Source organism: Tachyglossus aculeatus, chromosome 21, assembly GCF_015852505.1.
Source record: "Tachyglossus aculeatus isolate mTacAcu1 chromosome 21, mTacAcu1.pri, whole genome shotgun sequence".
Classification (NCBI taxonomy): Eukaryota; Metazoa; Chordata; class Mammalia; order Monotremata; family Tachyglossidae; genus Tachyglossus; species Tachyglossus aculeatus.
Genome location: NC_052086.1, coordinates 28,589,553 through 28,613,455, shown reverse-complemented (window position 1 = coordinate 28,613,455; position 23,903 = coordinate 28,589,553). Strand labels below are relative to the sequence as shown.

The window sequence follows — 23,903 nt, the reverse complement described above, 5'->3', positions numbered from 1 at the left end:
GCTGTTCTAAGCACTGGGGAAGTTACAGGGTGATCAGATTGTCCCATGGGGGGCTCACAGTCTTATTCCCCATTTTACAGATGGAAGCCCAGAGAAGTGAAGTGATTTGCCCAAAGTCACACAGCTGACAAGTGGCAGAGCTGGGATTTGAACCCATGACCTCCAACTCCAAAACCCGGGCTCTTTCCACTGAGCCACGCTGCTTTTGCTTCACAGAAGATGAGCATCACCTGTCGTTACTGAACAACTATGGTATGCCTGGCAAGCACTGTGCTAGGCTCTTGTGGAACATACCAAAGAAGCAGAAACAGGGATTTCTAATCTTAAGAACCTGCAAGCAAATGGGGAAGAGAGCTAATGTAAACTGACCAAAATGCAACAGCTAAAGTGATAAAATAGATATACATGAACATGAGTGAAAAAAATCAATAACAAATAAACCTAAGTACGTGCGTACAGAGGTGGAAGATGGAATGACGGGACTGAGAAGGTGGCAGGATTAATCAGGGAATGCCTCCTGGAGGAAATGACTCTGTAGGGATGTGTGTATGTGTGTAAGGGAGGGGGAGAGAGATATGTTGCCACCTTGTACTTCCCAAGTGCTTAGTACAGTGCTCGGCACAGAGTAAGCGCTCAATAAATATGACTGAGACAGAGAGGGAGACAGGCAGACCGAAAGAGTTTGTTGAACCTGAGGGTAGAAAGGGTCACATGCAGTGAAGCAGCATACTACGGTGGAAAGAGCACGGGCCAGGGGATGAGAGGACCTGGTTATAATCCCAGCTCTGACACTTGTCAGCTGTGTGACCTTGAGCAAGTCACTTCACTTCTCTGTGCCTCAGTTACCTCATCCGGAAAATGAGTATTTAAGACTATGAGCCTTATGTGGAACAGGGATTCCGTCTGACCCAATTACGTTGTACCGACCCGGCACATAGTAAGTGCTTCACATTCATTCATTCATTCAATCATATTTATGGAGCGCTTACTGTGTGCAGAGCACTGTACTAAGCACTTGGGAAGTACAAGTTGGCAACATAGAGAGATGGTCCCTACCCAACAACAGGCTCACAGTCTAGAGGGGGGAGACAGACAACAAAACAGAACATGTGGACAGGAGTCAAGTCATCAGAATAAATAGAAGTAAAGCTAGACGCACATCTTTAACAAAATAAATAGACTAGTAAATATGTACAAGTAAAATAAATAGAGTAATAAATCTGTACAAGCATATATACAGGTGCTGTGGGGAGGGGAAGGAGGTAGGGCAGGCATCCCTCTCTGTCACCCCAGCCAAAGGCCATACCGTGGGTGGGGGGCTGGGACCTCACCTTCCATGCCAGCCCCACACATCTCGGGATGTCTAATCCCATTACTTCAAACTGAAAATAGCCTGGATCATTTTGGAGCTTCCCTGTGGTGGTCCCCAGGGCTACTAACATCGCATCAGTAGACAGTCCGGGTACGTAGGGGACATTCTGAGAGCTCACCTCCTCCAGGAGGCCTTCCCAGACTGAGCCCCTTCCTTCCTCTCCTCTTCGTCCCCCTCTCCATCCCCTTCATCTTACCTCCTTCCCTTCCCCACAGCACCTGTATATATGTATATATGTTTGTACATATTTATTACTCTATTTATTTATTTATTTATATAGAATAGAATATCTATTCTATTTATTTTATTTTGTTAGTATGTTTGGTTTTGTTCTCTGTTTCCCCTTTTTAGACTGTAAGCCCACTGTTGGGTAGGGACTGTCTCTATATGTTGCCAATTTGTACTTCCCAAGCACTTAGTACAGTGCTCTGCACACAGTAAGCGCTCAATAAATATGACTGATTGATTGATTGAGAGGAAAAAGGGGGCTCAGTCTGATAAGACCTCCTGGAGGAAGTGAACTCTCAGTAGGGCTTTGAAGGGCGGAAGAGAGCTAGCTTCACAAAAAACATACAAAAAGTTATGAGCAATGGGTTGAAGGTTGAAGACTCATAAGAAAAGGATAGTTAGGAGGATAGTTTAGAAGGAAGAAAGAGCATGAATGGGGGCGTAATGGGAGAGGAGAAATTACAGAATCATAGTGACTGCACATCTGCACAAACTGGGAGTGGGATGAATAAAGACAGGAAATCAATCTTGGTGAATCTACATGGAAGTGTAGGGGAATAGGTGGAGATTAGTGTGCGGGGGAAAGCGACGGGAACTAAGCAGGTGGCAGACAGGGCATAGAACCCCTCAAAAAATGCAGTGACATTTATATAGGAAGAATTTGAAGGGTGTGGAGGCAGGAGCAATCCATAGTGGGGAGCTGATGATCAGGGCAGGGACAAGGAAAGAGGCATCACCAGAACTACCTACTCTACCTAAATGTTCACGAGCTACTTGAATAAAGTCGCAAAATAATTCCGAATGGCTTAAAAAGTAATCCTACCTTTGCTTCAGTAATGATGGAAATAGGAGGGTGAGCACAGAGAGCCACATTAATTACCCATCTAAACTACCCTCAACTGGAGAGGAGAAAAACTCCAACAAATGAGTTTCCTGAAGGTCACAGGCACTCTATTACCGAATGCCAAGCTGAAATATTTCTAGTCTTTGAAAGTGGGTAGCAGAGAGGGAGGGAGAAAAGAGACAGAAGTCTTTGAAATAAAAAGACAGGATCCCAAATCACAATGCTGGAGAATCAGCGCGGCCTAGTGGATGGAGCTCGGGCTGGGAGTCGGAAGGACCTGGGTTCTAATCCCGGCTCCACCACTTGTCACTCAATCATTCATTCAATCGTATTTATTGAGCGCTTACTGTGTGCAGGGTACTGTACTGAGCACTTGGAAAGTACAATCCAGCAACAAAGAGAGATAATAATGATGGCATTTATTACACACTTACTATGTGCAAAGCACTGTTCTAAGCGCTGGGGAGGTTACAAGGTGATCAGGTTGTCCCACGGGGGGCTCACAGTCTCAATCCCCATTTTACAGATGAGGTAACTGAGGCACAGAGAAGTGAAGTGACTTGCCCAAAGACACCCAGCTGACAAGTGGCGGAGCCAGGATTTGAACCCATGACCTCTGACTCCAAAGCCCGTGCTCTTTCCACTGAGCCACGCTGCTTCTCATAATCCCAGCCCACAATCAGGTCACAGTTTGCTTTACAACCTTGGGCAAGTCACTTCACTTCCCAGTGCTCAGTTACCTCATCTGTAAAATGGGGATTAAGATTGTAAACCCAATGTGGAACAGGGACTGTGTCCAATCTGACTAGTTTGTACCTACCCCAGCACTTAGTACAGTGCTTGGCACGTAGTAAGTGCTTAAAAAGAACCATTAAAAAAAGTGTTAAGTTTTTCCCTTTATCTTAAATGCCCCCAAAAACTTCAGCTGATGAAAGATCACCAGAGAGATGTTAGCCACGGCCAAGCCCAAACAGATTTCTACAGATGAGAAACTCTTGGGGAGGGTTCAACACGACTCTTTGTCCAAAGAGTAGTTTTGCTCCCAATCCACACTGACATTGAAAGTAAATTTGAGAAGGTCAAATCCTGTATCTTAAACCCTTATGGTAGCTCAATGCCAGGTCGCTAGGAAGCCTGGCAGCTGGTAGTTCCAAAAGGCTCAGGACTCCTGCTAGTCTGAACCTGAGTTCCAGGTAATAATCATTTCAGAAAATAAGGAACCCGGTCGGGATGATAGGAATTTCAATTTGTCAAGTGGCGTTAATCACCCACTCTGGCTCAGCAGCATTAACTCCTGTGGAGGAGAGTTTATGGGATTTTAACTCCTTCCCTTTAAATCAAACAATCCTGAGCTGTTTCCTTGGGGAGACAACACCGGCTCTCAGAAGTCGAGATTGTGAACAAAGCACTGGGTGACGGGGATAGAGAATGAGAGTAAATCAGAGAAGATTAATTCAGAGCCGATTTCTCTTTTTAGAAGCCAATACTACTTCCTCTTCTGAGAACTGGTCACAGAACAGTCACTTTCTGGGGTCTATCCTGGGGGACCAATAAGAAACTAATCAAATTGATAGCAGAGACTGTAATGAGGTGAGGGGGGCGGCTCTTAGGTGTTTGATGGTGACGGGGGCAGATTAGGTCTTTAAAAAAAAACTCTTCCAATTCATTCATTCAATCGTATTTACTGAACGCTTACTGTGTGCAGAGCACTGTACTAAGCGCTTGGGAAGTACAAGTCGGCAACTTATACAGATGGTCCCTACCCAACAACGGGCTCACAGTCTAGAAGGAGGAGATGGACAACAAAACAAAACACGTAGACAGGTGTCAAAATCATCAGAACAAATAGAATTTTCCTTCCCTACATGAAGTGTTTCCTCCTCTGCTCATCACAACTGACATTACTACATGTTCTTAATGTATTTGTTTCTCCCACCCCGCAAGCAGAAGAGCAAAATCCTCTGTCCAACTGCATTCTCCAGGGGAAAAAAAAAAGAGTCCAGGGAAAGTCAATCGATCCAACCATTAGTTGTCTAATTTCATTCCATAAGCACGCTTATGGACTTTCTCTACTCACATGATTTCAGCTATTATTTCTAAGCTGCAGACTTCCAAAGCTACTTTGTCAGCCCTGTTCTTTCATCCACTTTTCCATTTTGCCTTCATTTATTCAGTCATATTTACTGAGCACACTGTATGCAGAGCACTGCACTAAGCACTTGGGATAGTATAATACCACAATAAACAGACACATTCCCTGCGTATAGCAAGCTTACAGTCTAGAGAATGAGCTTACAGGCTAGAGGATGAGCTTTCAGTCTTTTGCATTTCCTCTAGCCCCTAAAAGCACCTTCAAATGAATTAGTTGTTGGCACAATAAATTCAAAATAGCAAAAAACAGACATCTTCACCTTCATTCTTATATATAGCCACAATTATTCTCCTATGGTACTTGTTAAATGCTTATTTTGTGCAAAGAACGGCAATAAGCACCGGAATAGAAAGAAGACAATCCAGCTGGACAGTCATTGTTCCACATGGGACTCAGAGTCGAAGAAGGGGAGAGTAGGAATTAATCACCGTTCTACAGATTAGGTAACTGAGGCACAGGAAAGCAAAGTTACTTGCCCACGGTCATCCAGCGTCAAGTGGCAGAGTCAGGATTAGAACCCAGGTCCTCTAACTCCTGGGTACATGCTCTTTTCACTAGGCCCTGCTGCTTTCCCTTTCAGTGTCATCACAGCTTCCACCCACCTCCTGAAAGAGACTTCAACAACTCCCCATTTATTTCTGCTTCAAACACAAAATCCGAAACAATGTTCCCAAGGCTCTGCACACAATAGATGTTCAATAAATGTTATCGAAAGCATGGCATCATGGAAATAGCTGGACTTGGGAGTCAGAGGACCTGAATTCTAATTCCAGCTCCAAATCTCCTGCTATGTGACTTTGGGCAAGTCGGTTAACTTCTCTGTTCCTTGATTCCTTCAGCTGTAAAATGGCGATAAGGTGCCTGTTCTCTCTTTTTTAGTCTGGGAGCCCCATGTGGGACTGGGACTTATCCAATTACCCTTTATCTACCCCAGCACTTAGCATAGCATCAGATACAGAGTAAGCACTTAAAAAACCACTACTATTATTCATATTATGATTCCAATTATGAGAATTGAAGCAATTCTATCCATTGCTCTGCTTCTCAGAAGTCAAACCACATCCAGCGTATTTTACAGATTTTACAAGGGCTGCATGCAGCATTATCACAGTGTCTGAATTATAGAATCAGGTCTTTTCTCGGCCACTTTTCCCAGATGTTCCCACCAGAGTATCTGCCAGGAGTGATGGAAGATATTATTCAATCTTGCATTTAAAAGAAACCTCACAAGAATCTATATGGCCATCTGTGGGTTTCAGTGAGTCACAGTATTAGTCAACCATCATTCAACTAGCAGCTCACATTTTCAGGAAGGAAACAAAATTTCTAAACATCTAGATTAAAAACGCGTGGAACGTCAGAAAAACACAAGCATTTCAGGCCCGGGGCACTTTTGTATTGCTGAGATATTGATGGTTACATCTGAAAAACGCTTTAAAGATGATGACAGTTACAGCTGTATCACTGTATGGTCTAGGATTCAAACATGCACATAAGCCATTGCTACACGTTCCTTCCAAACCATCCTGTCTTTTCTGCCAATAAAATAATGCTAAATATCCAAAACATTACTGCTCCTACTGTCTCAGACCCTTTCCACAGTTATGAGGCAAAAATGGTTAAATCAAGCATCTTCCTAAAAACACTTGCTCTTCACCATCACAAAGCTCCTCGTTGCCTAGAAACTCTCCGAATGTGTTGACTTTTGATTTCAACCTTTAGAAAGATAAAATAGCTTTGGCGGCTTGCGTGGAGGTGGGCTTTTAATTTCAAGGACTGGATTCAAAAGTGGGCAGGAGGCAGGAGCATCCGGCTTAATTCCGTGCATCTTAAGGGGATAAATCCACAGGTGCAAAGAAAGCTCATGCATAATTGCAGTGGCTCCAGGGAAAATCTACTCCTCCAGAGAAAACCATGGAACTAGTTCTCGTTTCTAAACAGGGACTGAAGGAAACATTTATGGATCCTGTGAAAGGTGCTGGGAAAAACAAATGTGATAACCTCAGCATCAGCCTTCAGGTCTCTATCAATCAATCAATCATATATACTGAACACTTACTCTGCACGAAGAGCTTGAGAGAATACAATACAGCAGAGTTGGCAGACATGCTCTCTACCCTCCCTAGATTTGAATTCAAAAGATTTCTACCATTCTAATAGCTTCAGTGAAATACATTCCATTAAAATGGAGAATTGTAATTCATCCTGGAGTTCTCCCAAACTTGCACTGCAAAATCTTTGGTACTAACCACCTCTTTCCCTCTTTTCTCACATATGCTAGCCAAGAACCAAACCAGGATGTGTCCAAACCAAGTTGCTCCAAACACTGCCAACCAATTTAAGAAAGAAGCAAAGGCATTTGGAGGACTCAAGTTCTCAAGCGCCTGGCCCTTTTGGAGGGTGTAAATTCTAACTGACCTGGGCTAAGACACTCCCATCTCCCTGAATTGCCACTGTTTTCTTTGGAAAATGAGAAAGATAGAAGCCACTCTGGGAAGAGCTACAAATTATTCAGTCTACGATATGTACATATCGGTAATTTTTTTAATATTAATGCCCATCTCTTCCCTTCTAGACTGTAAGTTCATTGTGGACAGGGAATCTGTCTGTTTATTGTTGCACTGTACTCTCCCAAGCGCTTAATACAGCACTCTGCACACAGTAAATGCTCAATAAATATGAATGAATGAATGAATGTGGTGCTCATGCACTTCTCACTATGACAACAAGGTTTTAATTCAGCTAGAAAAAAATACCTGAGCTGTTGAGTCTGCCCACCCACCCCCAATTAAACTGTCCACGCCTTGAGGGTCAGACAGCATGTGCTATTGCATAATAATAAGAGTGGTACCTGTTCATTCATTCATTCAGTCAATCAATAGTATTTATTGAGTGCTTACTGTGTGCAGAGCATTGTACTAAGAGCTTGGGAAAGTATAATACAACAAAAAACAGTGACATTCCCTGCCCACAACGAGCTTACAGTCTAGGGTGGGGCAGGAGACAGAAATCAATACAAATAAATAAATTTACAGATATGTACATAAGTGCTGTGGGGCTGGGAGGGGGAAGAGCAAAGGGAGCAAGGCAGGGTGATGCAGAAGGGAGTGGGAGATGAGGAAAAGTGGTGCTTAGTCTGGGAAGGCATCTTGGAGGAAATGGGCCTTCAATAAAGCTTTGAAGCGGGGAAGGGTAATTGTCTGTCTGTTCTCTCCACTAGGTCACATTGCTTCACAGGGACTCGGTACAGTGCCTAACACTCAAAAGGTTCTTAAAAGATACCAATGATTGACTGCTATTTTCCCAAAATTTTAGCATACCCATTTGGGACAGAGCTCTATTTTCTGGGTCATAAAGCGTATACGGGTGAGGTGCAGTTCCAACCAAAGACAGAATAATTACATGATCTCTGGATAGTTTACCTAATTCACACCACCCTAAAAGGTAAACCCAAGACCTCATTGATTTGAGAAAGGATAAACCACCCTCACCCAAATTATCCTGTTCAGTGAGGACAGTACTTTCTTGTCTTAAAAATTGAGCTCATTAGTTAGTGTTGCTCAGGCCTATAAAAGACCTCAAATGAGAATGGTCTAAGTGTGTCTTACCCATAGAATGAGTGACTCCTTGCTTTTCTCTTCATCCTCTTTCTAATATGTGGGAAAGAAACAACATTTATTTTGAGCAGTTCGGCCAGGTGCTATAATGAGTGTTTTCCAACAGAATTCTCTGTAGGTAACACAATCTCAAGCCTGGAACATAAAGACTGGATCAGCTTAAAACGGGCATCGTGTTTCTGTTTAGTTTCAGTAAGCCTGTCGCAGCTGTCATCCAAACCAGTGTCTTGAGTTAAGCCTGGGCTGGGATTTCATGACAGTCTCCTTCATTATCTCATCAGCAGGAACAGGTAGGGAACTAGAGTTCTTCCTCCCTTCAAAGCCCTACTGAGAGCTCACCTCCTCCAGGAGGCCTTCCCAGACTGAGCCCCCTTTTTCCTCTCCTCCTCCTTTCCCCATCGCCCCCCCGCCCTACCTCCTTCCTCTCCCCACAGCACTTGTATTTATTTGTACATATTTATTACTCTATTTTACTTGTACATATGTACTACTGTATTTTATTAATGATGTGCATATAGCTGTAATTCTACTTATTCTGATGGTTTTGACACCTATCTACATGTTTTGTTTTGTTGTCTGGCTCTCCCTTCTAGACTGTGAGCCCGTTGTTGGGTAGGGACCGTCCCTGTATGTTGCCGACTTGTACTTCCCAAGCACTTAGTACAGTGCTCTGCACACAGTAAGTGCTCAATAAATACGACTGAATGAATGAATGAATGGAGTTTACTTTTCTGTGTTGTCCCCTGGTGTTTCTGCCCAGGAGCATAAAACAATCCAGAATGCAGTCACAACTCTGTCTCCAACAGACCGTAAGTGCCGAAAGTGGCTCTTTGTTGCAGTCTCCTATCATTCCCACAGGTTATTTCCACTACCTGTGAGAAGCAGCGTGGCAGAGTGGAAAGAGCACGGGCTTTGGAGTCAGAGGTCAGGGGTTCAAATCCCGGCTCCACCAATTGTCAGCTGTGTGACTTTGGGCCAGTCACTTCACTTCTCTGGGCCTCAGTTACCTCATCTGTAAAATGGGGATTAAGACTGTGAGCCCCCCCGTGGGACAACCTGATCACCTTGTAACCTCCCCAGTGCTTAGAACAGTGCTTTGCACACAGTAAGCACTTAATAAATGCCATCATTATTATCATTATTGTAGCCTCCCCAGCACTTAGAACAGTGCTTTGCATGTAGTAAGCGCTTAATAAATGCCATCATTATTATTATTATTACCTGAGCGGCCACACGGTTGCACAGTATATAAGATTTCCCTGGCTATCTTACCTGTTTCCCAGGGAGAGGAGAAAAATTGCAGTTTTCTGGTGTTTCCCCACATCCAATCATTTTTTAAAAATTTACTTTATGCAAACAGAGTGAGCACTTTAAATAGATGAAAACAATTGGGAACAACATTTGCCAAGACACCATCTACTGTACATTCTAAAAACCATGTCTCGACTGACATTTCCCCTGTTTCGATGCTCCCGTGAAACACACTGGGCAAAGGAACGTAGTGGTTCCAATGCTCTTTTATTTTTCTGGCTAGCCCTGCAGAAAACAAGATAAAAGCATGACAGATGAGCTCCTGTGGAGATGGGCAGAAACGGGCAGAAACAGGCATTCAAACCCGACCTGTGAATTTTAAAATGTCACCCTACCAACAAAAGTAGGATCAGATTCACCGTGAGCAGTGGCATGGTGAAAGTGTCCTGGGCTTCAACCTCTGGTTTTAGGAAGAATCTTGAAGCAACTTAGTGGTATGATCAAACCCAAAAGAAGCCCTTCGTGGGCTGAACTCTGTACAAAATACTCATTACCCCTCTAAGCACTTGCATTCTACATGGTTTTAATAATAATAATAATAATGGCATTTATTAAGTGCTTACTATGTACAAAGCACTGTTCTAAGCGCTGGGGAGGTTACAACGTGATCAGGTTGTCCCACGGGGGGGCTCACAGTCTTAATCCTCATTTTACAGATGAGGTAACTGAGGCCCAGAGAAGTTAAGTGACTTGCCCAAAGTCACACAGCTGACAATTGGAGGAGCCAGTATTTGAACCCATGACCTCTGACTCCAAAGCCCATGCTCTTTCCACCATGCCATGCTGCTTCTCCATTTTTTTAGATTTTCTTGAGTTTGCCCCGGGTGGATCAAAGCCGATATCCTTCAAAGCTCCACCTTTTGGGAAGTGTTATTCTTCACTACTGTAAAAGCTGAGAATTCTTATTAGCTACTCTGTTCTTTTCAAATTTGGGTGTCTAGGCTTTCATCTAGAAAGCAATTACCATTTCTCCTTCCTACATGCACCTTTCACATAAGGGTACGGCCTATTCAGATTTTAGTGCCACCTACACCCCATAAGGAAATCACATGGGCCACAAGCTTTTTCACCCCTCTCCCATGAATCAAAAGACCGCTCATGTATTTTAACTGTTATCCTCTCATGGGGGGTGCTTAGAGTGTGGGAGAATAAATGGCACTTAAATGTTACAGGCCCCCTCTCTTTAAGTAATCCCAAAGCATTCAGCATCAGTGTACTGCTGATTCGAATCCAAGGTCTGGCATTCTTTCCAACCAAGGGCACACACTACGTGTCATCACAGTACAACAGAACTTCTTGCTGAAAAGGGGCGTGCTCGGTTATATAACATCCTGGATTAGGTAGCAATCAATTACATGAATAGCATCTAATCCCTGAAGCTTTTCACCGAAAGAGCAGGTTAAAAACACCGACATCATGCAAAATGCATCGTAAACCCAAAAGGGCGAGACGCCGGTTCTTTCGATGATGCCATGTCCTCTTGACCTGTTATGCCCGTTCCATCCGGGAGGAAAACTAGGCAGATTATCAGGGGAAAGGCCTTCCGTGGAATTCAGGAGCCATTGATCATTCAAGCTTCTGATTTCAAAGAACAGAATCACCCAGAGATGAGCCAGCAACCGAATGCATCATGTTCTTCAGGAGCAAATGGAAGAAATAAGAACCATCATTCAGTAGCTCGCAGAGATTGGGAACTAGTTAAACGAGAGCTGACAAAGAAGCAATCTAGAAATTTTCAATCCATTCAGACCTCGATTAAGAAGGCTCCGTGTTGCCTGGAAGCATTTCAAAGGCAAGCTTTGCAGCAAAACTAAAGCAGTGCTAAAAACAAATGCCACCATCCTATATGCCAACTTTCCACAGCCCGTAATTATAGGCACCTGCAATTCTGGGCTTTGGCAAGGAATCGCTCTTCATTCAAATCAAGTCTCCCGGGGGAGGTGGGAGGGTGCGGGCAGGCGTGTTATGGAGTCACACCATGCTTTACCCTCTCCCCATCAGTCTTCCCAGTGAACTAAAGGACATTAACAAGCAGGGAACAGTGAGGGACTCCGGGGGGAAACCAGGTTCTTTGAAGTGTGCTGCATTCACCCAGCAGGAGCAGCTTGGCCTAGTGGAAAGAGTTTGTGCCTAGGAGTCACAGGACCTTTCATTCATTCAATCATATTTATTGAGCGCTTACTGTGTGCAAAGCACTGTACTAAGCGCTTGGGAAGTACAAGTTAGCAACATATAGAGATGGCCATTCATTCATTCATTCAATCATATTTATTGAGCGCTTACTGTGTGCAGAGCACTGTACTAAGCGCTTGGGCAGTATAAGTTAGCAACATATAGAGACGGCCATTCATTCATTCATTCAATTATATTTATTGAGCGCTTACTGTGTGCAGAGCACTGTACTAAGCACTTGGGAAGTACAAGTTGGCAATATATAGAGACGGTCCCTACCCAACAGCGGGCTCACAGTCTAGAAGGGGGAGACAGAGAACAAAACAAAACATATTAACAAAATACAATAAATAGAATAGATATGTACAAATAAAATAAATAGAGTAATAAATCTGTACAAACATATAAACAGGTGCTGTGGGGAGGGGAAGGAGGTAAGGCGGGGGGGATGGGGAGGGGGAGGAGAGGGAGAGGAAGAAGGGGGCTACTACCCTACCCAACAGTGCGCTCACAGTCTAGAAAGAGGAGACAGACAATGAAACAAAACATATTAACAAAATAAAACAGAATAGTAAATATTTACAAGTGAAATGGAGTAATAAATCTGTACAAACATATACAGGCGCTGTGGGAAGGGAAAGGAGGTAGGGCGGGGGGGTGGGGAGGGGGAGAGGAAGGATGGGGCGAATCCTACCTCCACCACTTGCCTGCTGTGTGACTTTGCACAAATCACTTCTCTTCTCTGGGCCTCAGTTTCGTCATCTGTAAAATGGGGATTCAATACCTGCCTCACTTAGACTATGAGCCCCATGTGAAACAGAGACTACATCCAATGCTTGGAACCATGCTTGACACAGAGTGAGCGCTCAACAAATCTCATTATTATCATTTACTCGATTTCGGTGGTGGGTGGTGGTGTCTCTTGAGGTAACGGCAAAATCAGAGCATAGCAGGGGACAGAAATACACTGCAAAATCTGACCCGAGAGGGTGGGCCCCTTTCACGAGACCTGTTGAAGGGTAGACCTAATTCCACTTTAATCCCACGATTACCCACTATAGAATGGAGCAGCAACAATATTTCACAGGGAGTTAGCACTGGTGAGCTCAGGAGAAGGGGAGAGCAAAAGAGAGATGATGTAGGTTCTAATTCCACTCCGTTACTTGTCTGCTGCGTGGCCTTGGGCAAGTCACTTAACTTCTCTGTGCCTCATTTATTTCATCCGCAAAATGGGGATTAAGACTGAAAGCCCCATGTGGAACATGGATTGTGTCCAGCCCAACTGGCTTTTAATCTACCTCAATGTTTAGAACGGTGTCTGGCACATAGTAAGAGCTTAATAAACAAATATTAAAAAAAGGCTGGTGGGCACAAAGGGAAGGAATACAGGTGGAGAGTCTGTTCTTCTTCCTCTGTATGGCCCATATCCACCATTAGGTCAATATCAGCAAGTGAGGACTAAATACAAGCAAAATGAAAAAAACAGAATCAGGAGAAGCAGAACAGCAACCAAATTATATTTGGCAGAGAGGCCAAAGGGACAATACCTAATGAAACTGAAAACAGAGAGTTAACTTGGTGCTGTCTAAAATATCACAAGTACTGATCCTCGAGGAACAGGAACCCCTCATTTGTGACACACTGCAGGATTAAATTGGGTCTTTCTCTACTATGCTGTGAAAAATCAAAACAAAATCTTAATGTCGTCAATTACCTTCCCACAACCTTGCCCTCCCTAATCCTGGGTTGGGCACAGTTTGAGTATGGATTATCAGCAGAAATCATACTGATCTCCATATGTATACTCCAAGTTTCTCTAAGGCGATCCCCACTTACCCCACTTTAAATTGGAGGTTTCACTTATCTGCAGATTTCTACTCAAAAGCCAGAAGCTCAGAAAACTGAGAGGCTCCCAAATGAAGTCTTTTTTAACATTAGCGTTTATCATCCAAATCTTCTGTCCCATCAAGAAACACCAAGTTAGAACACAGTAAATCTCTCAATTCTTTGGGAATGGTTAAGGCCAAAGCACAATTCAACCTGCCTAGGAATTTAGGTTCCATGAGATTCACTGGCGCAAAGGTCTAGTTTGTTGAACCTAGGGAGAGACATCAGTTGATAAAATAATGGAAATGCTTGACGGCTTCAGGGATTTTTCAGCACCACTCCTAGATGAGTCCAAAATTCATTCTTTATTCACAACAGGCGGGTCTATGACTACAACCTGTACATTTCGGGTCTCTGAAGGGCAAAGCTATGAGGAAAAAACTCAGTTGATTGATATTTAGATCACTCTGTATACAGGCACCCCAACATATTTCATTGAAAATGATAGTAATAATGATGGCATTTATTAAGCGCTTACCATGTGCAAAGTACTGTTCTAAGCGCTGGGGAGGTTACAAGACGTTCAGGTTCTCCCACAGTGGGCTCACAGTCTTCATCCCCATTTTACAGATGAGGTCACTCAGGCCCAGAGAAGTGAAGTGACTTGCCCAAAGTCACACAGCAGGCAAGTGGCTGAGCCAGGATTTGAACCCATGACCTCTGACTCCAAAGCCCATGCCCTTTCCACTGAGCCACGCTGCTTCTCTAATACCTTAACTAATAGCAGCAATTAGCCTCAGTGAACATGTACGGCAACCAGATTAACATAATAGAAAACCAGCACGAGAGGAGCTATTTGGCATATCAGTACAACAATCCAAAAAACAAAAAAGGATTTGCGCAGTAGAATCTAATGCTTTCCAAGGACCCGTTTTAGTAGATCTGATAAATACAATGTTATTGGAATGTCTTCTTTCCCTTTTAACAACTTGCACCAGGGCATTGGAAGTAGCACGTTGCCTTGAACAGAACTCAATGAAAACAGGTTTTAAAAGCAGGTGTCTCTTACCATTGCAAGAGGAACAATTCCTACGAATGTCGTCTGACTGACAAAGATCTCTGAGACCCTCAGCTCACTCAAGGAGTCTTCTCCAGGGTATTCAACTTGCCAGGTAATTTGCTGAGCTCCCGCCAGCCCACTGCTGTTGTCAATTTCAACCTCCAATTGCAAGATCTCATAGAAGGAGCCATTTGCTCTGGAAAACAAACAGGCATTGAAGTGCAATTTAAAACCATGCATCAGCAAAATGTCAAGAATGAAATAAATTGCCCCATTTCTGCTTTCCAACCGGAAGAATTATCATCAAGTTCTGCGCAACTTCTGGCAGCATCGATAAAAGCTTAAATCATGAAATTTACTCCAGTGGTTTTCGTTTACAGATAAACTGACGGTCTGTCTCGGGTAGTTGGTTAACGGGAAGTTTGACTGCATTAAGGGAAGCATTCAGACTACATATCTCCGAACCTGCAATGAGTGCCTTGAACCCTGAGCTCAACACATCATGTGTGTTTCCAAATCATTTAATCTGAAATCATTATTATGGTTTCCTCTGTCATTTCTTGACCCTGGCCACCCTATCCCAAACAAAAACACGCTCTCCAATTCCCATCTGATTTTATCATGGTAAAGAAAGTCGGATTACTAGGCCGGTGTAGTGGGGAAAAATGTAACATTTTTCTCGTGAAAACGTACTGACTTTCAACTCACCTGCCTTTTCTCAGTTGAAGTGTGAGCTCTCTGAGAGAAGGGACAGCATATATTTTCCATGTTCCCATGTTTCTAATACAAAGCTATACTACATTGATCTCTTCTTATTCTTCTGCTGACCCTTCACCCACTTCCTCCACCTGGCCTCGAATTCCCTCTACCTTCACAGAGAAGCAGCGAGGCTCAGTGGAAAGAGCCCGGGCTTTGGAGTCAAAGGTCATGGGTTCAAATCCCAGCTCCACCAATTGTCAGCTGTGTGACTTTGGACAAGTCACTTAACTTCTCTGTGCCTCAGTTACCTTATCTGTAAAATGAAGATTAAGACTGTGAACCCCCTGTGGGACAACCTGATGGCCTTGTAACCTCCCCAGCACTTAGAACAGTGCCTTGCACATAGTAAATGCTTAATAAATGCAATTTTATTATTATTATTATTATTATTATTATTATTATTATTATTTAACTGTCCACTACTCTCCCCAACTTCAAAACCCTTCTAAAATCACATCTCCTCCTCCAAAGGGCTTCCCTGATTAAGACCTAATTTACCCTCCCTGCTGTCCCTTCTGTGTCAGCAGGGAATGTGTCTGCTATATTGTCATATTGTACCCTCCCAAGAGCTTAGTACAGTGCTCTGCACAGGGTAAGCACTCAATAAATAAGGTTGACTGACCTATGAACACGTATCTGCACCGTTTAAGCACTTGATTGTCAGCATGGCGTAGTGGAAAGAGCACAGACTTGGGAGCACAGACTTGGGAGTCAACGATGTTAAGTGCTATTGATGCCTGTTTACTTGTTCTGTTTTGTTGTCTGTCTCCCCTTTCTAGACCGTGAGTCGGTTGCTGGTAAGGGATTTGAAAACATCAATTACTAGTACTACTATTACTACTACTATACTATTGCTATTACTACTGCTATTATTACTATTACTACTACTACAGCAACAGCATGTCGTAATGGATAGTGCACAGGCCTGGGAGCCAGAAGGTCACGGGTTCTAACCCCAGCTCTGCCACCCATCTGCTATGTGACCTTGGGCAAGTCACTTAAATTCTCTGGGCCTCAGTTCCCTCATCTGTAAAATGGGGATTAAGACTATAAACCCCACGTGGGACAACCTGATTACCTTGTATCTTCCCCAGTGCTTAGAACACTGCTTGACACATAGTAAGCACTTAACAAATACTATAATTATTATTACTACTGATAATAATAATAATGATAATAATTTTAAAAATGGTACTCACTAAGCACTTGGTGCCAAAACCCCGGGGTAAGGGTAAGTACAAGACCACCAGATCATTCACTGTAGTGAACGTAATCTTTATGATCAACGCCTCTTCAATTTCCCCATCTTTTCCAACAGTACCTCAAGGAGACACCTGCCACCGCTTCTAAAATTCTATGCCCCCACCTATGCTTCTAACCCTATCCTATCTCACCTTATTCATTCATTCATTCATCCATATTTATTGAGCGCTTACTGTGTGCAGAGCACTGTACTAAGCACTTGGGGAGTACAAGTTGGCAACATATAGAGACGGTCCCTACCCAACAGCGGGCTCATCAAAACAACTGCCACCTCCCTTCTTCCCTCCTTCAACTGTTCACTTTCCAACAGCTCCTTCCCCACCGCTTTCAAATATTCTTGCATATCCCCTGTCATAGAAAAAGCTTCCCTTAAGGCCATGGCTCCCTCCTGTTATTTCCCCCATCTCCTTCCCACCATTCCTCTTCAAGCTTCTTGAGAGTTGTTTACATCTGTTCTCTCCACTTCCTCTCCTCCAATTCTCTCCTTGATCCCATCCAATCTGACTTCTGCCCTCTTCACTGCAAGAAAACAGCCCTCTCTAAGGTAACCATTGACCCTCTTACCAAATCTGGCAGCCTCTTCTCTATTCTAATCCTTCTAGAGCTCTTAGCTGCCTTCAACTCTGTAGACCACCACTTCTCCTTGAAACTTTATCCAAATTTGGTTTCACTAACACTCTCTTCTCTTTGTTTTCCTTCTATCTCTCTGACCACTCCTTCTCAGCTTCTTTTGTTGACTCCCACACTCTTTCATTCATGCATTCAATTCAATTGCATTGATTGAGCACTTTCTGTATGCAGAGCACTGTACTAAACACTTGGTAAAGTACAATACAGCAATAGAGACAATCCCTTCCCATAATGAGCTCATAGCCTAGGGGGTGGGGAGACAGAAAACAATACAAATAAATAGACATCAATACAAATAGACATCAAGATAAATAAAATCACAGATATATACATAAGTGCTGTGGGGCGGGGAGAGGGGGAAGAGCAAAGGGAGCAAGTCAGAGTGATGCAGAAGGGAGAGGGAGATGAGGGAAAGTAGGGCTTAGTCTGGCAAGGCCCCTTGGAGGAGATGTGCCTTCAGTAAGGCTTTGAAGGTGGCAGAGAGTAATTGGTGGATGTGAGGAGGGAGGTATTTCAGGCCAGGGGTAGGACATAAGCCGGGGTCAGCGCTGAGACAGGCAAGATCGAGGCGCAGTAAGAAAGTTAGCACCAGAAGAGCCAACTGTGTGGGCTGGATCATAGAAGGAGAGACTTGAGGTGAGGTAAGAGGGACAGTGGATGGAGTGCTTTAAAGCCAATGGGGAGGAGTTTTTGTTTGATACGGAGATGGATAGGTAACCACTGGAGAGTTTTGAGGAGCAGGGTGACATGTCTCGAACATTTCTGTAGAAAGATAATCTGGGCAGCTGAGTGAAGTATGAAGCTGAAGTGGGGAGAGGCAGGAGGTTAGCAGGTCAAAGGAGGCTGATGCAGTAATCTAGGTGGGATTGGATGAGTGATTGTACTAACGTGGTAGCAGTTTAGACGGAGAGGAAAGGGTAAGATTTTAGTGATGTCGTGAAGGTGAGACCAACAGGATTCATTCAATCATACTTATTGAGTGCTTTACTTTGTGCAGAGCACTATTCTAAGTGTTTGGAAAGTACAATACAGAGATAAATAAGTACAATAAAGAGAGGCAATCCCTTTCCCAGAACGGGCTGGTGATGGATTGGGTGTGTAGGTTGAATGAGAGAGCAGACTCAAGGATAACTCCAAGGTTATGGGATTGTGAGTCGGGAAGCTTCGTGGTGCCATCTAGTGATGGGAAGATCCAGGAGCGGCAAGGCTTGGGTGGGAAGATAAGGAGCTCTTTTTTGGACACGTTCAGTTTGAGATGACAGGAGGACATCCATATAGAGATGTCTTGAAGCAGGAGGAAATGTGAGCCTGGAGAGAGGGAGAGAGAAGAGGGGAGGAGATGTAGATTTGGGTATCATCTGTATAGAGATGGTAGTGAAGCCATGGGAGTGAATGAGTTCTCCAAGGGAATGACTGTAGGTGGGGAATAGAAGGGGACAGAGAATTGAACCTTAAGGGACCCCCACAGTTAGGGGGTGGGAGGAAGAGGAGGAGCCCATGAAGGAGACTGAGAATGAATGGGCCAGGAGACACCCCTCTGACATTGGAGGGTCCCTCAAGGCTCATTTCTAGGTCCCCTTCCATTCTCCACCTACACCCACTCCCATGGAGAACTCATTGACTCCCACAGCTTCAACTACCATCCCTATGTGGATGATTCCCATATCTATATCTCTAGGCCTGACCACTCTCCTCCCTTGCAATCTTGCATTTCCTCCTGCCTTCAGGACATCTCAGCTAAACATGTTCAAAACTGAACTCCTTAACTTCCCACCCAAACTCTGTCCTCTCTCTGTCTTTTCCTTCACTGAAGACACTATTGTGTTTCCCAAGCCTGTAACCTTAGCATTAACCTTGACTAACCTCTCCCATTCCATCCATATATTCAACCTGTCACCAAATTCTGACAGTTCAACCTTCATAACAAGTCTAAAATCCAGTCTTTCCTCTCCGTCCACATTGCTACCACAAAAATCCAAGCATTTATCCTATCCCATCTTGATTACTGCATCGGTCTCCTTGCTGACCTCCCTGTTTCCTATATCTCCCCACTCCAGTTCATACTTCACTCTGCTGCCAGGGTCATTTTTCTACAAAACTGTTCAGTCCATAATTCCCCACTCCTCAAGAACCTCCGATGGCTGCCCATCCACCTCTACATCAAACAGAAACTTCCTTACAATCCAGTGCTTAGAACAGTGCTTTGCACATAGTAAGCACTTAATAAATGCCATCATCATTATTATTATTATTATTATAGGCTTTAAAGCATTTAATCAGCTTACCCCATCCTACCTCACCTTACTGATCTCCGACTATAACCCAGCCTGCACATTTTGATCCTCTAACGACAGCTTACTCGTTGTGCCCTGATCTTATCTATCTTGTCACTGACCCCTTTCCCACATCTCTCCCAGGCTTGGAATTCTTTCCCCCTCCTTATATGCCAGATTACCACTCTTGCCACCTTCTGAGCATCATTTAGATCATGTGTCCAAGAGGCCTTCCCCAGCTAAGCCCTCTTTTCCCTGGTTCCCTCCCCCTTCTTGGATCTGTGACCTTTAAATATTTAGTATTCACCCCACCCTCAAACCCACAACACTTATGCACAAATCTTTAAATTATACGTTATAAATTATTTATTTATATCAATGTCTGTCTCCCTCTCTAGACTGTAAACTTGTGCGGGCAGGGTCCATTAATTCTGTTGTATTATATTCCCCCAGTGCTTAGAACAGTGCCCTGCACATAGTAAGCACACAATAAATTCCATTGATTGGCTAATGGATAGTGCTAGTGGCTATCGCATTCTCTCATCCCTGTCAGTCATATTCCCACAGAAGCACAGACTACGACAAACAAGTTGGCAGACAAAGGAGCAGCTGAGCCAGCCAAGATTAAAGTTCACATGAACCCCAGCCTACTGTGACTGAAGAGGATCTTCTCCTTGAAATCCTTCCGTTTCCTCATTCTCTGCCTATAACACTGCACAAACTACCAGTTTGAACAGTCCAATACGCTGTGAAATGTACAAGACGGCATTGCTTCTCTAGGGAAAATATCACACCTTTCTTTGGAGCCACAACCTCCTTCAAAATATATTCAACGCCTTCAGTTCTGGCTCTGCTATTCTCTACCTTAGTAAAGAATAGCTGAGCAGTGTATTCCACTAGACAAGTTCTTCGGATTCCATTTCACATGTGTTCAAGATGTTTGCTTAAACGTTAGTCAGTTCTTCAAGATGCACATATTGAGCTCATCTAATGAAAGAGTCCATGCATTGTGGCTCGCTAATATAGAGTCCGATGATTCCTCGGGCCTGTATCTATTGTGTTTGGTAATAACCCAGAGGTCATGAGTTCATTAGACCAATGTAGAAGACTGCTTCTGTGTAGTACTGTTGACCAACTTTGGGTCCCAGAGCACTGAACTTGCCAGTCTTTATGTCCTATGACTACAGGATTCCCTCTCACCCACAGTGAACCTTGACTAATAAAGGAATTATCAGACCTATTCCCTGGATGCTAATTCAACCCCTTCCCAGTTTGGTAGGACAGACCAGTGTCTATCTTTATTTAAGAGCACTCATTTGCACCCAAAACAAGGTTGAGGTGGGAAAAAGGTTTTCTTTTGTACCTTAGTTTTATTTGGTGCTGCAGTTGGCTGGCTAGACAAGTTTTCAGTGAACTTTTGATTCCCTTAAATTTATTTTTTGCCAAGGGCCCTTCCTCTTCCACTGTATTAGGCATTCTACACTTTTTTCCCAGAAAAGTGGAATGCTGCGGTATGTTTAAAATCTCATTTAAATGCATTGATGGGATTGACAAAACAGAATTGTACTGACCCCCTCAAATGAAATTTCACCCCAAATCATAGCAAACTACATTCTCTTCTGAGCCAACTTCCATTTCTGTCATTTCTGCAGCTGCTTGAGAAAAACTTTGTGGAGTTTAAAATAATATTTATCCCAAAAACTAGAGAAATCAAAAAGGGTAATACTTCTTTCATAGTAGCAGAGGACTGATCAGACATATCCTCCTTTAAGTTCCGGGGAGTCCCACCCACCAAACTTTCTCTGGACTGTCTGATCTTTGAGATATTATTAGAAGGTGGTACAGGGTTCTCAGGATACTGTAGCCATCGTTTTTTTTTTCCTCTCCGATTCTTTTTGACAGCCCAAGGCCTCAAAATGTTGGACACCTTTGAGTTTACCCTCCAAAAAGCAGGTTCTTTGTCCAAAACCTCCCAAGAAGATCTGTTTAATTTCTTTTAGACCTGAGGACATCTTTAATAGATTTTCTTTGTCTTCCTCTTTGCCATCTCCCATGGCTTAATTGGCTGTAATTGAACAATTGTGGCAATAGTGACTGCATTGTCAGTCAATCAATGGTATTTATTGAGCACTTGGCTTTGGAGTACTTACTAAGTGCATGGAGGATACAAAAAACAGAGTTGGCAGGCATGTTCCCTGCACACTAGGAGCTTACAGTTTAAAGGGGGGGAGAAATGTTAAAATAAATTACAAGTATGTACATAAGTGCTGTGGGTTGAGGGTAGAGTGAATAGTAAGTGTTCAAAGGGTACAGAAACAAGTGTAAGTCCAAATAGATTTATTACTCTATTTTACTTGTACAAATTTACTATTCTATTTATTGTATTTTGTATTAATATGTTTTGTTTTGTTGTCTGTCTCCCCCTTCTCCCCCTTGGATGTCCCCAAAAAGGGATATCCTTTTGGGGATAAATATTATTTTAAACTCCACAAAGTTTTTCTCAAGCAGCTGCAGAAATGACAGAAATGGAAGTTGGCTCAGAAGAGAATGTAGTCTGCTATGATCTGGGGTGAAACTTCATTTGTGGGGGTCAGTACAATTCTGTGAGCCCGCTGTTGGGTAGGGACTGTCTGTATGTGTTGCCAACTTGTACTTTCCAAGCGCTTAGTACAGTGCTCTGCACACAGTAAGCACTCAATAAATACGATTTAATGAATGAATAAAATAGATACAAATGCAAGAGCAACAAAGACAGGACAGGGAGTAGAGGAAATGAGGGCTTAATTGGTGATGACCCGTTGAAGTAAGAAGTGATTTTAACAAGGCCTTGAAAGTGAGGAGGGTCACTGTCTGTCAGATTTGGAGGGGGAGAGAGTTCCAGGCCAGAGGAAGGACATGGACAAGGGGTCATTGGTGAAATAGAAAAGAGCAAAGTACAGTGAGTAGGTTGGCATTTGAGAAGGAATGTGTATGGACTAGAATGTGGCATAAAATCAGGTAGGATGACCAAAACCAGGGGGCGATTTGATTGAGCTCTTTAAAGCCAAAGGCAAGGAGTCTCTCTTTGATGCAGAGGTTGGTGGGTAACTACTGGAGATTCTTGAGTGGAGAGAAATGGACTGAACATTTTTTAGAAAAATTATCTGAGTTGCCCTTTTATTTTATAGCATTTGTTAAGTACATACTATATGTCGGTCACTGTTCTAAGCAAAGGGGTAGATAAAAGATAATCTGGTTGGACACAGTCCCTACCCCACAAAGGGCTCATAGTCTTAATTCCCATTTCGCAGATGAGGTAAATAAGGCACAGAGAAGTTAAGTGACTTGACCAAGGTCACACTGCAGGAAAATGGTAGAGTCAGGATTAGAACCTAGGTCCTGTGACTCCCAAGCCTGTGCTCTTTTCATTAGGTCACACTGCATGAAGGAAGGACTGGAGTTGGGAGAGACAGGAAACAGACAAGTACTGAAATCAATGTAGTAGCCAGTTATAAGGAGAGGACAGTGTGGAGTTTAGTGATGTGACAGCAGAACTGACAGGATTTGGTGAGAGATTGAGTATGTGGGTGGAACCAGTCTACATATTTTGTTTTGTTGTCCGTCTCCCCCTTCTAGACTGTGAGTCCGTTGTTGGGTAGGGACCATCTCTATATGTTGCCGACTTGTACTTCCCAAGCACTTAGTACAGTGTTCTGCACACAGTAAGTGCATAACAAATACAATTGAATGAATGAATGAATGAGTGGAGGATGATGCCAAGGTTATGAACTTGTGAAACAAGGAGGATAGTATTATTGTCTGTGCCTCAGTTATCTGGAAAATGGGGATTAAAACTGTGAGCCCCATGTGGGACAAGTTGATTACCTTGTATCTACCGCAGTGCTTAGAACAGTGCTTGGCACATAATAAGCGCTTAACAAATACCAACATCATTATTACTATTATTGTCCATAGTTATGGAAAGGACATAGGGACGAGAGGGTTTGGGTGCAAAGATGAGGAGTTCTTTTTTGAACGCATTAAGTTTGAGGTGCTGGCAAGACATCCAGATAAAGTTGTCCTGAAGGCAGAAGGAGATGCAAGGCTTCAGACAGGATTGGAGATGTAGATCTGAGAATCATCCATATTCATTCAATCGTATTTATTGAGCACTTACTGTGTGCAGAGCAAGCACTTATAAGGACTGACATTGAAGCCATAGGAGTGACTGAGTTCTTCAAAGGAGTGGGTGGAGATGGAGAATAGAAGTGGTTACAGAACTAAGCTTTAAGAGACACCCACAGTTAGAAGGTGGGAGGCACAGGAGAAGTCTGCAAAAGATACTGAGAAGAGGTGACCTGAGAAATAGGAGGAGAGTACAGTACAAGCACTTAGTACAGTGCTCTGCACACTGTA

The 23,903-nt window shown here is 43.4% G+C and overlaps 1 protein-coding gene across 1 annotated transcript in view; it reads right to left on the bottom strand.

Annotated features, from left to right (window-relative positions):
* Positions 1–23,903, bottom strand: part of TMEM132B (transmembrane protein 132B) — a 589,472-nt gene that overhangs the window by 157,574 nt on the left and 407,995 nt on the right. The window contains exon 4 of the mRNA XM_038762741.1: positions 14,593–14,779. Coding sequence (XP_038618669.1) covers positions 14,593–14,779 — 187 coding nt within the window. The remainder of the gene's footprint in view (positions 1–14,592; positions 14,780–23,903) is intronic.